Source organism: Drosophila mojavensis, unplaced genomic scaffold (genome assembly GCF_018153725.1).
Source record: "Drosophila mojavensis isolate 15081-1352.22 unplaced genomic scaffold, ASM1815372v1 contig_136, whole genome shotgun sequence".
NCBI lineage: Eukaryota > Metazoa > Arthropoda > Insecta > Diptera > Drosophilidae > Drosophila > Drosophila mojavensis.
The window spans coordinates 7,134,560-7,148,901 of NW_025318667.1; the positions used below are offsets into that span (position 1 = coordinate 7,134,560).

At 32.6% G+C, this 14,342-nt stretch overlaps 1 protein-coding gene across 2 annotated transcripts in view; it reads right to left on the reverse strand.

Moving 5' to 3' along the window:
• Positions 1–14,342, reverse strand: part of LOC6586119 (neuronal acetylcholine receptor subunit alpha-7) — a 140,428-nt gene that overhangs the window by 637 nt on the left and 125,449 nt on the right. Inside the window, exons 9-13 of one of the 2 annotated variants that reach the window (XM_002011706.3) lie at positions 6,187–6,296; positions 3,039–3,193; positions 2,728–2,844; positions 223–394; positions 13–156 (exon numbers count right to left, since the gene is read on the reverse strand). In XM_002011706.3, coding sequence (XP_002011742.2) covers positions 13–156; positions 223–394; positions 2,728–2,844; positions 3,039–3,193; positions 6,187–6,296 — 698 coding nt within the window. Of the gene's footprint in view, positions 1–12; positions 157–222; positions 395–2,727; positions 2,845–3,038; positions 3,194–6,186; positions 6,297–14,342 lie in introns of those variants that run through there. The other variant, XM_032733100.2, reaches the window with a different exon arrangement.

Sequence of the window (14,342 nt, forward strand, 5' to 3'; positions counted from 1 at the left end):
TCGTTCACTTACAATGAAATGTGGCGCCGAGAAGAGCACAGCCAGCGTGGCTATAATTGTGAAGAGCGTGAAAATAATAAGGCACAAACGATCCACGACCATTGCGGCAAATTTCCAATCGCGCGTTATATCGCCTGTCTCGTCCTCTTTCTTCAGCTGCTTGATGAAATGGGTCAATGGATTCACCTGAAATATGCCATGCGTTGTTCGTATTCTACGCACCTGATCGGTTATCCAGCGCAGTTCCTTGAGTATCAGCGCCAGTTCGTATTCCGCCGAGGAGCTGAGGCAGGTGTGGGAAATGGCCTCGTGCATGCGGGAGTCGGGCACAGGTGCGACTGGACCCACTGGACCAACGGGTCCAACTGGACCCACGCTGCCATCGTCGCCTTGCCTGCACGAAGCACTCATTGCAATAGTTTTATCAATATATTATAGATATTTTTTAGGTATACTCTATACGAATTGTTCATCTTATTTATATATTTAGATACTACTTGATCTCAAGCTTCTGAGTGTGTTGAAGCATGAACCAAATGACAACCTTATCACGCCGTCCATTCATAGTGGATGAGCATTCAGGAATTGTCTAGTACAGGGTATAATATAGCGTAGTATCAAAAATCTAGTCTCTACATACTCTCTGTATTGCTACACTGTTAATTTGAAATCTTCAGCTTCAACAGTATTCGACTTACGTTTTAAGAACGACATCAAATCAGCGATTATTATCGATAATAAGAACATGGGATGACTTATCGGAAAAATATATTAAACTCGCTCAGCTCTTGCTATACATGAGACTACATGTATCATTCAATTTTCTAGCATTTGCATTTTACGAGATATCTGCGTTCATGCAGACTCGAGTTTTAAATATTCTCAGGTATATAGGTCGAGTACTTAGAGCAGCTAGAATTTTCAGTTTAGCAAATGTAGAGCTGTTCCGCTTTACGACTACAGACTCTACAAAGCCTTTACTCATGCCTGGTACTTTAATATTAATGTTGTTGGCTGAATTACATTCTCTACAAGTTAAATCTCTGCTTCAAGAACGTATATATATGTATATTTTAAATGGAGCAAATGACGTTGCAAATGACATTTTTTTTCAAGCCCGAACTGGAACTGAATTATCGATGACACCCAATGCAGCCCCAAACCCAACTCAACTCAACTCAAGTCAATATTTTAAAGGACAACGTAATTGTGACTGTTGGTTTATTGACCCAATTCAATGGTCTATTGTGCGAGAGGACATGTGAAAGGAGCCGAGCAGCTGAGCATCTGACGAGCTGAACAGCTAAGCAGCAGCTGAGCCTGAGTCTGGGCCTGGGCCTGGGCCTGAGCCTGAGACACGTGCCAGTAGATGTAGATGTTCATCTCACTGTTCAAGCGTTTTCTATTACGAATGTATTTTTCTTTTCCTGTTCCTTTTCTTAGTCGTCGCATTTGTGCGTTCTGCTTGTCACTAAATGCGTGTCCTTGCCACTTGCCACTATTTTCTCAGATTTTCTCAGATTTTATTTTATTTTATTTTTTTTTTTTTTTTGTGCATGTATTTTGTTTTGTTTCGTTGTTGTTGAGGCACACATCTTGTCATTGTCATTGTCATTGCCATTGTCATTGACTGTCATTTGAGGCTTGCTGAATGCGAATGCGAATGCGGATGTGTCTTGTTGAAGCTTCTTTTCTTATTGTCATTTTCTATTATTTTCCTTACATTTTCTTTTAAACAAGTGCGTTTTAATAGCCTCGTAAAGTGTAGTATAAACAGAGGTATAATTTGTATAAGATAAATAATTATAAATGCTTCTATATATATTGCTGCAGATCAGCTTAGTTATCACTAACATTATGCACATTTCAACAACTGAGAAAGCCTTTTGTCAAAAACCGATATGAATCGATATCGAAAAATAATTATCGATACCATTTAAAGAAAGTATATAATGACAACTTAAATGAGTCTACGCTTTGCTTGTCTCCCAGCTTATTTCTTTTTGAGGTGGGAGTATATATATTTAATACATTTTTATTATATCGATATATATCGATTTATACCAAAAAGCTTTAAGTTTGTTAAACGATTTCTTCTATTGGTCATAGAGAGTATATATTATTACATTTATTGATTTAGGGCAAGTCAAAGACTAAGGATATTCCCTCAGTGGAAAAATTTGATAATAAATGAATTTATTTATAATAAATTAAAAATTTTACGACAAGTTTAGGACTTGGAATGATTTTAGCGATTTTAATGGAAATATTCCTTCAATTTATCTTAATCCTAATGAGGATATACCTTGAATGGAATTTTTTTTTTTTAATTTTTTTAAAATTTTTAAAAAAATTTTTTTAATTTTTGGAATTAAATTAAATGATAAATTAAATGATTAAATGATTGTTCAAAGACTTAAATTGATTTTAGCGGGATATTCTTACAATTCATCCTTGTCTTAATAGGGATATTCCAATAATAATATTAGTTTTGTGTAAAATTAATTTTAAGCTGAATGACTTAGCACTTGAGATATTTTAAGTGCTTTCAATAAAGATATTCTTTCAATTCATCCTTATTTTAATGGAGATATTCTTCAATGGCAGTTCATCTTAATATATGATTTAATCAATTGTATTTAACTTTAATCAATATTTATTGACGGAAAATATATCATCTAACCGTATATGATATCATTGTAATAAAAGTTAACTCTCTGACTTTACCTGAACATTGTCCTGTAGTACGTGGGCTGATGGGGTAACGTGGCGCTAGTGCAGCGATGATTGCAACGAAAGTCGTCATCAATGTCGAGTACGTTGGCGAGCAGCGATTTCGAGGATCTGTTGGGTGTGGATGAGGATGGCACAGCATACACAATAGAGAATGGTGGGTAAATAGATCAGTGAACTGTATTGTATATGGTTAGTAGAGAATATCTATCATATCGATGGTCGATCGGCTAGTACTTAGTAGTCGGACAGTTGGTTCTAGTTAGAGTGTGAGTGAGAGAATTGACGGAATGTTTTTCGGTTACCTTTCCTTGAGCTCAACGTTTTGGATCTGTTGCTTTTTGTCACCAGCTGTCGAGGAGCCCGACGACGACGGCGGCGGCGGGCATTCGTAGCCAACCTGTCCGGGTCTTTGCATGCGCAATATGCAAGGTAACCAATAAAGGAATATTACTCTTATCTGTGTGTGCGAGTTCGACAGAGAGACGGGGTGTTTGTTGGGTAATGCGGTTAAAAATAATAGCAATAAGTATATTTTTGGTTTTTTTTTTTCGGTATAAATAGTATATATATTTTTTTGGTTGTTAAATTTTTTGTATTTATACTCATTAACGGAAGTGAAATGAGTATATTATTTTTTTTAAGCAGTTTTTTTTATAGTTTTTTCATTGGATTTGATCAAATGAAGTGATATTTTTGTTGGATAAAAAATTTTAGCGTGACACAAAATATATAATATATAGATGTATATAGACAGTTTATATATATAAGTATATATATGAGAGTTTAAATTGTTTACATTTAAAGTTTTTAGTTTATAGTTTTAAGACAAATTTATAGCGTTAAAAAGGTTTTTTAGTTCGATTTTTATTTATTTGTTGTATTTAGTTTAAATGAATTTTGGTTATTGAATTGTTTTTGTTGTTGTTGTTTATATTATTATTGTAGTTGTTGTTGTTAAGAGTGTTGTTCAAAGTGTGTTGACATAGGATAGCAACAGCACACGCGTTATAGAGACCATAAAAACCGAATGTTTTTGGCCACATTTGAAGTAGTTCGCATAAATATTTATATATACAGACATTTTTATTTATTTTTTATGTATTTTAAAATTTGTTGTTGTTGGTATTTTTGGTCAGTTTTGCGAAGATAGTTAGTTATATAGTTAGTTAGTTTGTTAGTTAGTTAGTTACAGAGGAGAAAAAGAAACAGTTGAAGAGGCATTTGAGTTGTTGAGTAGAGTTTTTTTTTGTTTGCGTTGCGAGTTGCCAGAGTTTAACGTAGTTGTAGTTGTAGTAGTTATTGTTGTTGTAGTTGTTGTTGTTGTAGTTGTAGTTGGCCAGAGTATTTGTTAGAGAAATAAAAATTCGGTGTGATTATTTGTGCTTTGGTTCTCGAATATGTAAATATGCAATTAATATAAAGTTAAATAGAGAGAGAGAGAGAGAGAGAGAGAGAGTGATAGAAAGAGAGAGAAAGAGAGAAGGGGGGAATAGTAGGTCTCAGCAGAACATTGAATCAAAACAAAAACAATTTGCTTACATATATACATATATATACGTATATATATAGACATATATAAATGTGGACTTTGGTAAAAAAGATTCAAAACGATATAAAGAAAAACATTGATATATGAATTTATGCAACATTTAAGGTGTTAGGTTCACATTTTTTTTAATGGAAATTAATTGGGTTTTTTTTTTTTACTTTAGTGAAAAAAATTAGTTTAATTTTTTTTTTAAGTCTGTCAAATCAGACAGTTTTCAAACAGATATAAAAATATAGTCTTGTTCATTTTATTTTTTTAGTTAAGAAAGTTTTGAGTTAGACTATTTCATTAAATAAATATATTCTCTATTTAAAGTTTAAACATTTAAAATTGTTGTGTGTAAAATTTTTTTTTTTTTTTTTTTAGGTTTTAAGCTTTATAAAGAAAACTTTTAAAATTATTATTAAATATGCCACATAGAAAATAAATTCAAATTTTCTTAACATTATTTATATGAAATTATATATTAACGTCATATTATTTACTTTAATTTTTTAAATTTTTTTAAAAAGAAAATTGAATGCTATACAGTTACTAAAAACAATTAAGAACTTTGCAGTCGGGCATTACCGACAACAGAATACTCATTCACGGCCCAAGTGCTGTCCGATCCATTTTTCGATTTGCCAAGCCCCCAATGGGTATATTATAAAATAGAGAATAATAGAGGCTAAACGAAATTTTGTCGTTCAATTATGAAATTATAGCTTTATAATTATAAGATACAGTTCTACCCCATTTCCACGCCCTCAAAGGGCGAAGTCATATCCACCATATCTGAAGAGATAATGCATTTTCCGTATTGCCACGCCCTTAATGGGCAGCTCAGAAAATCTGGGACATTATCTTTCGATGTGAGCTGGAATTTCAAATCTCTGGCTTGAATAGCCTAGAAATTCTTAGAATTTATACGGACAGATAGACGGATGGACAGACGGACTGCAAAACGGATACTGCGCAACACTAATATACTCATTTCGCTTTGTGAATGAGTATAAAAATGTTATTTTTGTTTTTTGAGAAATTTAAGTTCTTATATAATTAATAAATAATTATTTTTTTAATTAAAATAAAAAAAATTTTTTTTTTAAATGTTTATGTTAAAATTTTGCTTGAAATTTAAATTGATTCGGACACATAGAAATCGGTAAAATTTGGTATATTATATATTTAGGGACATATGTAATTATTTTATTATTATTATTTAATGAGAAATTCAAGCTCATGTATAGTTATTATAATAATATTATTCAGTATTTTTTAAAATTCCATTTCGTATATGTAAATCGATAAGTTTATTGAAAAAATATGTTTGCCTTTGGTTTTTGCACGAGTTGCAAATATATTTTGCATGCAGCATAGTGTAAAAGTATAAGAAGAGCTAATATTTTATGCATATGAATGGTGAGTAAATATGTATGCAAGTGTATTTTGTTCTGCTCAGTTTTCGGTTTTCAATGTCTAAGAGTTGAGAGAGTGATGTTTGGTAGGACATTAGGCGTGTATGTGGGCATAATAAGTATATACAATGGGGCGGTGTTTGGACTGTGTGTGTGTGTGTTTGGGTGTTTGGCTGTGTATGTGTGAGCTGTGGAGTATATTTTGGATGTTTTGATTGTTTCGTTGAAATGATATTCATATTGAAACAAAGGCAACTTGAAAACGTTTCGGAATTCGCAGAGTTAAGTAAAGAATAAGAAATGAATTTATGTAAATGTAGAGAAGAAGAGAACATAAAAGCAAAAAAGAAGTAGGTAGGTAGGAGAAATAGCTTTTCGTTTTTGTTTTTTGTTTTGTTTTTTTTTTTTTTTTTTTTTTTTTTTTTATAAATAAGTAAGTAAGTAGTAAGTAGTTAGCAAGTAAGTTAGTTAAGTTTAGTTTAGTTTAAATATAAATATTACCCATTCACTCATTTCATGCGTATCTGGATTTCTATGATGATAATTGAGGATAAGTATGGTTGACACAACTGATGAGGCCACCATAAACATAATGCAATTGAAATAAGTTCCTAGAAGGACACAAAAATTACACAAACATTGTGGTAATTATATCGATTGTTGGTGCGAATTCGCTTCACGCTCATTCTAAGCTAGATATATTTTTGGATTTTGGTTAGATTTCGGTTGTTGTTTTTGATTTTGCTCTTCGATATGATTGAGCACACCTATTATTGCCCCATTGCCCTGATATCGAGCGTTGATGTCGGTTATCGTTTATCGTTATCGTTAAGCAATTCTTTTCGTTTGCTTTGTATGTGTGAGTGCGTGTGTGTGTTGTTGTTTGTTGTTGTTGTTGTGTTTGTTGGTTTCTTTGTTATTGAGTAAAAAAAAAACTTTGTACACATTTCGATAGCTCGCGCTGATCTATGTATATATATACAAAAAAAGTTCGCATCGTATTTTTTTTTTTTTTTTTTTTTGGTTTATCGAAAGGCAACAACAACAACAGACTATAGTAATTTTGATTGTTGTTTAGCTCGTAGTCCTTGTTGTTGTTGTTGTTGTTCGGTACTTTCGTAATGCTTACTAAAACTTAACTTTGTGGCAAGTGGAAGTAAGAGTTAGAGAAAAAGTTCAAAGCAGTATTTAAAAAAAGTTAGTTAGTAGTAGTAAGTAGTAGTAGTGGTAGTATATATATTAACATTTATGTATGTATATATTTAAAAAAGAATATCTTTTTTTTTTTTTTTTTTTTTTTTTTTTTTTTTTTGATTTTAGTTTACTTTAGTTTTCAGTGAGAGAGAGTTAAAGTTATTTTACAGGTGTACGCCTCGCCGACATATACATATACATATATGGAATAGAGTAGTTAAAGAGATAAGTTTAGGTAAAGTTGGAAAAAGCTCTGTGCTACTTAGATACTAACTGACGTAGTTCCTTTCCTTTTACGCCCCCCGCCTCCTTTTTTTTTTTAAATAAATATTTCAATATATTTGACGCTGCAAACTTGTGGCCCGATTCAAGGAGTGGTTCGGTTCCTTTGAACCAAAGGAACTGTAACTCTATTGAACCGAACCGCGCGTTTGTGTGCGTCTCAACTTTCAAAAAGTGTTTGCTAGCTCAGTATTTTGGTATTTTTGTACTCTGTGTTTGTTGTTGTTGGTATTTTTTGGCATAACCCTACTTTTTCAGTATTTCTTTATTTTTTAGTTTGCTGTCGCTTTTTGTGCACAACCAATTATCCGCAATCATCATTTTGAGTTAAAAATCGAGATCTGATTCGGTTCCTCATTATTGTTGAGCTGTAAATTGATGAAAGACTTTGGGTCTCGGGCAAAGGTGTTTTGATTTGGTATTGATTGGGTTTTGTTTTGGTATTCTGTATGGCTACGGTTATTGTTGTTGTAGTAGTACTTGTGGTTGTGGTTAGTATTTTTTTTTTTTTAGTATTTTAGTATGGCAATTAAATAGGAAATGGAACTGGTTAGTTGAGTTATTGTCTGGATCAGTGCGTTGTTTTTTTTTGTTTTTTTTTTTTTTTTTTTTTTTACTGCTTTGGATTTACATATACATATTTAGCTTAAACTATTTAATTGCATTTATTTAGGTTATGCACAGTGAGGAGCGAAAAATATATAGAAAAAAAAAATATAATTATAAAATGTTTTCATTTCTTTCATTGACTATTTACATATGTGAATGTATGGGTGATAAAATAAATGATAAATAAAATAAAATGAAAATGGATTTTTTGTTTGTTTGTTTGCCTTTTCACTGTGCATATGAGTTAAGATTTTTGCATTTAGCTTTACATAATATTTGTTGGATTTGAGATTAAATATTTTATTTTGTTTTTGTTTTTGTTTTGGGTCCCATACACTGCACTACATAATTGTAGGTTATAAGGCGCTTTAAGCATATGAATGAATGTAAGTGTTTTTGTTTATATATTTTGCTTTTGTTTTTGGTTTTTGGTTTTTATATACAGCAACTAGTCGCATATGCATATATATTTGATATTCATGGAATTACCTTAATGTTTGCATACAAGCCAGACATACGTACCTACACATGTACGGTATTCTACGACATATGTGTATGTATATGCATTTATATACAAACGTACATATGCATATGCATGTATGTAAGTATGTATGCTAAGGGTATCCAAACAATAAAAAAAGGAGATATATACATATATATTTCGCAGTGTTTTATTTACAAGTGTTGTTGCTTCATCTTCTTCAGCTAATTGTGTATGATACAATGATGTATGTGTGTGTGTATGTGTGTGTGTGTGTGTGTGTGTGTGTGTGTGTGTGTTTGTATATGTTAAAGAAGCGAAACACCATTAAACGTATATTAAAACATGTGATATGCAGTTAGCAATAATTTTGTATGAGGCTCTGAGGGGTACATAAGAGAGAGAGAGAGAGAGATAGATGAAGATAGATAGAGAAAGAGAGAGAGAGAGTTGCTACCACACTACTTCACGAAACTAAAACCAATTTGTTCTCAAAATAAGTGAAGAAAAAGCATAAACAAATTAATAAGTCAAATATGTACAGAAAAACGTATGTTAAAGCCCGTGAGAGAACATATATACATAGGTATAGATAGAGATAGAGATATGCCTATACATATATACAATATATTAACTGATCCATTGAACCCGTTACACTCTTTCATTTCCCCTCTGAGTGTTTCAACATTTGCAATTTCACATGCAAAACATGAATATTATTATTTTTTAATTTTTTAACATTTAATTTTGCTATACAAAATTTGCGTGTGTGTGTGTATGTTTTTTTTTTTTTTAAACAGTTAAAGACAGACATAGCATACATTATATATATACATACATATACATATGGGTACATATACATATATATAACAAAAACAGAGCGTGAGACAGCGAGACAGCGAGACAGAGAGAGAGAGAGAGAGAGAGAGAGAGAGAGAGAGACAAAGAGAGAGAGAGACAGACTTAGAGAGAAAGAGCGGGGTAGAGCAAGTGTGTGTGAGAGAGACAGAGTGAAGTAAAGCAAGAGACAGAGAGACCAGAATTTAGCTTGTTTTTTAGTTTATATAAATTTATCACGGACATTAAAATTGTTTCAATAGATATTTACATAGCTGTTCCCATTTGGTGTGTGTATGTGTATGTGTGTGTGTGTGTGGGTGGGGCGCTTAGCTCTAGCTCCAATTGTTAACGGCCTCCGTTTCAGTTTGAGGTTTCAGTTTCAGTTTCAGTTTGAGGTTGACATTGCCATTTCGCCCCCGTTGCACGATTCCCATAGAATTCTGGAATACTTGCCACACATTCATATTCATATTCATATTCATATTCAATTTTTCATTCACATTTGTATTCATATTCATGGCTTCTCTATGAATGTGCAATACAACATTATATGAGATAGTATTCATCAATTGTTTCAGTTATGAACGTGTGAATGTGTGTGTGTGTGTGTGAATGTGTGTTTGTATGGCCTGTGTCTCACATGTCTATGTTTGTGTTCGTGGAGGGGAACGTGGTCGAGGGGCGGGGGCGTGGGCATGTCAACAATTTTGTAGGCATTTGTGTTCTTGCATGCCAACAAGAACGTTTTTTCTTTTACATTATGTGGTAGTGGTCCTTGGCTAAAATACATACATATGCATCTGACACCGGCATTGATAATGCGAGCCACTTTTCGTTGTACGCATAGAATCCAAAATATAAATCACAGAATCGAAAGAAAAAACAAGGCGCTACACAAGTTGTAAAAAAAAAAACAACAAAAAAAAAAAAAACAAAAAACTAAAAATATTTATACAATTATACATACATACATATAAAAGACTTATATATATGTATGTATGTATACACATACATATATACATATGTAGAGAGTGATACTTAAGGAAGCAGAAAACTTGGCAGAGTTGCCTAATATACGACTCTCTCGACTCCCGACTCATGAATCTGGCCTTGAATTTTCTTAATTTTTTTCATTCAATTTTCATTTTTATTTTTTTAATTTTTAATTTTTTTTTTTCGATTTACCAAATTACAGGAGTTTGTCTATCGAAAGGTCCAGAGTGCATGCTGTGAGTTTGATTGCCATACCAGTCCTCGATACGATAAAATATATAGGTATATATAAAATACGATATTCAAAATACGATATTCAAAAGTACACAACTACAGTTGATAAGTGTTTGTGTGTGTGAACTTGAATGAATGTCTGCAACTGTCTATGTGTATGTGTATGTATGTGTGTGTGTGTGTGTGTGTGTGTGTGTGTGTGTGTGTGTGTGTGTGTGTGTAATGCATACATACTCATTGTAAATCTGTGCATTGGCTGTTGTTGTACTAAATGTACTAAATATGTCTTGGGTGAACTAAATATACAGAAATTATTGGTTATATATGCGGAGGGGGGTGGGGGCCCGGCATGCGTAAACGGATGAATGGGTGAAGGTTTCTTTATTCATTATTATTATTTTTCTTTTTTTTTTTTTTTTTTTTTTTGTACATCTGAAATGTTCGAAATCTTGAGTTAATCCAAATGGAAAATTGAACGTTTTGTAAGTAATTTGAAGTAATGAACGTATACGGTCAATAAAAAACGTTAGTATGACTTACACATGAGACTTACCTTACTATTTAGGCTACAAATGATAGAATTAGAACACTGAACATTTGTTATTTTATGGATTATTAGTATATGGTATTTGAATGTTGTTGTTGTTGTTGTTGTGGTTTTTGCTCTTGGTATTGTCATGCTTCAATAAGTTATTATCAGTAGTACTATGGTAAACCAATTAATGTTTACTCTATCATTACAAAAAACTTTTGGTTTTTTTTTTTTTGCTATGCATGACACTGATATGGACTTGATTTATTAATATGGATTTGGTTAGTTATAGTAATACGCATCTAAACTAATGTTATGCTAATGCGAGTCTACCTAATTGCTAATACTCTAGGTGACTAAATGGTGTCAACATACTGGATAATATATGGTTACACACCTACATACAGATACATATGTATGTATGTATATATACATGTATGCCTACATACATACATACCTGCATATGTATATATAGGTGCATTCATATGTATATGTACATACATACAAACATTTGAACGATCCTAATATATTATAGCATTCACACATATACACACATACAGCTGTAAATTGTCTCATAATATATGTATAATTGTTGATTTGCTATCAAAATATTCCTGAGTTACATTAGAGAGATCATATTAAAAACTTGAGTGGTTTTTGAAAACTCTTTAGTTATATTTGATAGATTAGGAGTTATGCTGAATGATCGCTCATTTAAATAGTTCTCAGCTCTGCAGTGGAACTGGCTCAAAATAATAATTTAAATTTCGATTTCAGCAAGTCTAAACAGAATCTCGAATTTTTTATCTCTATTTTTTTTTTTTTTTTTTTTAATTTTAATTCAAGAAACGCTTAGCTAAAGCTGAAATTAATTTATCAATTTTAACTAAGGTAATTTTAGAAACAATATTTTGGTATATGACTGACAATGGAAAAGTCTGCATGCATCCATCAGGAACTTTACATTAATCTTCAATTGGGAGTCTAAAATTTGCAATTGATGCATTTACAGGTTTTCCATTTAAGACTCCAAGTTGAACCAGTAAAAAGTTTTTTTTTTGTTGTCTTTGCAGTTCTCAACGTGAGCGGGTGGAACTAGTTTCTAGTGAACTAAAATATACTATATCACTATAATTTGCTAGTTATGCATAGATTCACACACACACACACACACGCGCATACACGCTACATACAAACAGAGTATATGCGATTGACACTACTAATTGATGTGATTCTAACTAATTGTTTATGATCTCATATTATTTGCATAGCGACTAGCAACGGCTTGTATATCGCTACATTTTCCAATTGGAATTTCGACTAACTTGAGCTAGTTCATTGTTGTATTCGAATGACATGAATTGTTATTGTTCAGTTACTTTTAATGGGCACTGTGTGTGTGTTACGTGCTGCAATTGTTAGCTCTAAATCTAACTTAATATTTATAACACTTTGCTGAATACTTTTTGAATGCATTGCAGGGGCTACTATATACATATGTATATATATACAGATATATATTTATATATGTATATAGTTCAATGCACGTAGCCAAACTTGGGATGTGTTTCTGGTGCGAGGCGCATAAATTGTGCAAAGTTTATGAAAACGTTTAAATCACAGCGGCCCCCAAAGGCGCGCGAGGGTCCCCATTGCCATCGCCATCGCCATCAGCCAATGCCATTGCCATCAGCCATTGCCATTGCCATTGCCATTGCTATTGCCATCAGCCATCAGCTCCATTTGCCGGCCATTAAATGAAATATTAAGAAAACAAAGTGCAAACAAATACCAGAAACTAGACACTAAAACATTTCTCCCTCCCCCTCCCCCTCTCTCACTCACTCTCTCTCTCTCTTTCGCTCGTTCTGGCCAAAGTTCGCTCCCCTGGCGCGAAGGTGCGCGTGTTGCATGAAACTCGAAACGAGGCAATCTCTATTGTTGTACGTGTTTATGGCCATCAAGGAGGCAACTAGCGAAACTTCAAAATTTGAAACTAATAGCGCTGCAAATCTTCGACGAGCTTTGATTTCACTCTTGCCGGACAAATTAATACGAGGCGAGAACTTTACGTTCAATGTTATTTAATATGCTTGTTGACTTTGAGTCCATTCATTGCGTGTTAATTGAAACTGCGCGCATTTCATCTGAGCTAGCAACAATTGAGGACTATCAGCTCTGCAGCTGTGTGTAGCTGACATGCCTACAAGGCACATGTACACATGCACACATACACATACACATACATATACATTTATACCTACGTGACTGTAGAGCAAAGTTAATCTAGCCCAAGCAGCTGCCATGTGAGGCGTGACCAACCAGCAAGAGTGATAATACTTCTGATAGCTATATTTCAGCAGCTGTTTATACAATCGATAATATTGAGTTGTTGAAGTATTCTATAAGCTTTGCCATTTGTAGTATTTACTTTATATTTGTGTAAAATATTTTACAGGAATTTCCTAGTAGTAGTTTTATGCATACTATAAATAATTATAGAAATTTCCGTTCACTATCAACGTGAATTTCGAGCACTGACTCGTGATTAGTTAAACATGTTGAGAATTTGGCCAAAGTTGATGGAATCTCAAGCTAAAATGCAGCTGTATATTGATCCGAAGTTAGTTGTTATTAAGGCTGAATCAGAAAAGTTGATAGGGGGAGTCATTTTAAATATGAGCATGTATTGAAAGCATTTGCTAGCAGAGCTAAGCCCCTTATTATAATAATATTTCATTAGACATAAAATGCCATGAATAAAGCTTTCAAATAAAAATATTAAATATATTACTGATTAAAGCTTTAAAATAATAATATTAAATATATAAATATATTAATGAATAAAGCTTTCAAATATAAATATTTAAATATATAAATATATATTTATATGTTTATCTATATATAAATGTAATTTCTCTTAATATAACTCTTCTGTAGTCAGCCTATATATATACATATATTCAGCTGCTAGTCCTGCTATACACTGCTAAAAAAATATAGATCATTTGGATATTAGATAAGCTCACTTAGATATCACCCCAAGTTGCACTTTTTACCAGTATTTAGCTTGACTTAAAGTCTATGTGTGCATACTGACAGCGCACACTGTAAAGCTTTAAGCATCAGCTTTAGGCATCCCCTTCTAAGCTCTGACGAAAACTAATAAAAACGAGTTAACAAAACGAAATATGACAAAAAAAAAGCATAAAAAAATGCAGCAAATTAGCTTGGCGGCAATTATCGAGGCTGTGCGGAAGGTAAAAATCTTGGCTGATTAGTTGTTGTTGTTGTTGTTGCTGCTGTTGTTATTATTAAAATAGTCGTAGTAGTAATAGTAAATATTGTTATTGTTGTTGTTATTGTTGTTCTTGTTGAGCAGAGTTGAATGTGCGTTAATTTGAAGTCAGCGAGTTAGACAGCGATATTTATAGAGATAGATAGAGAGAGAGAGAGAAAGAGACAGCGAGCGAGCGAGCGCTGGGCAATTAG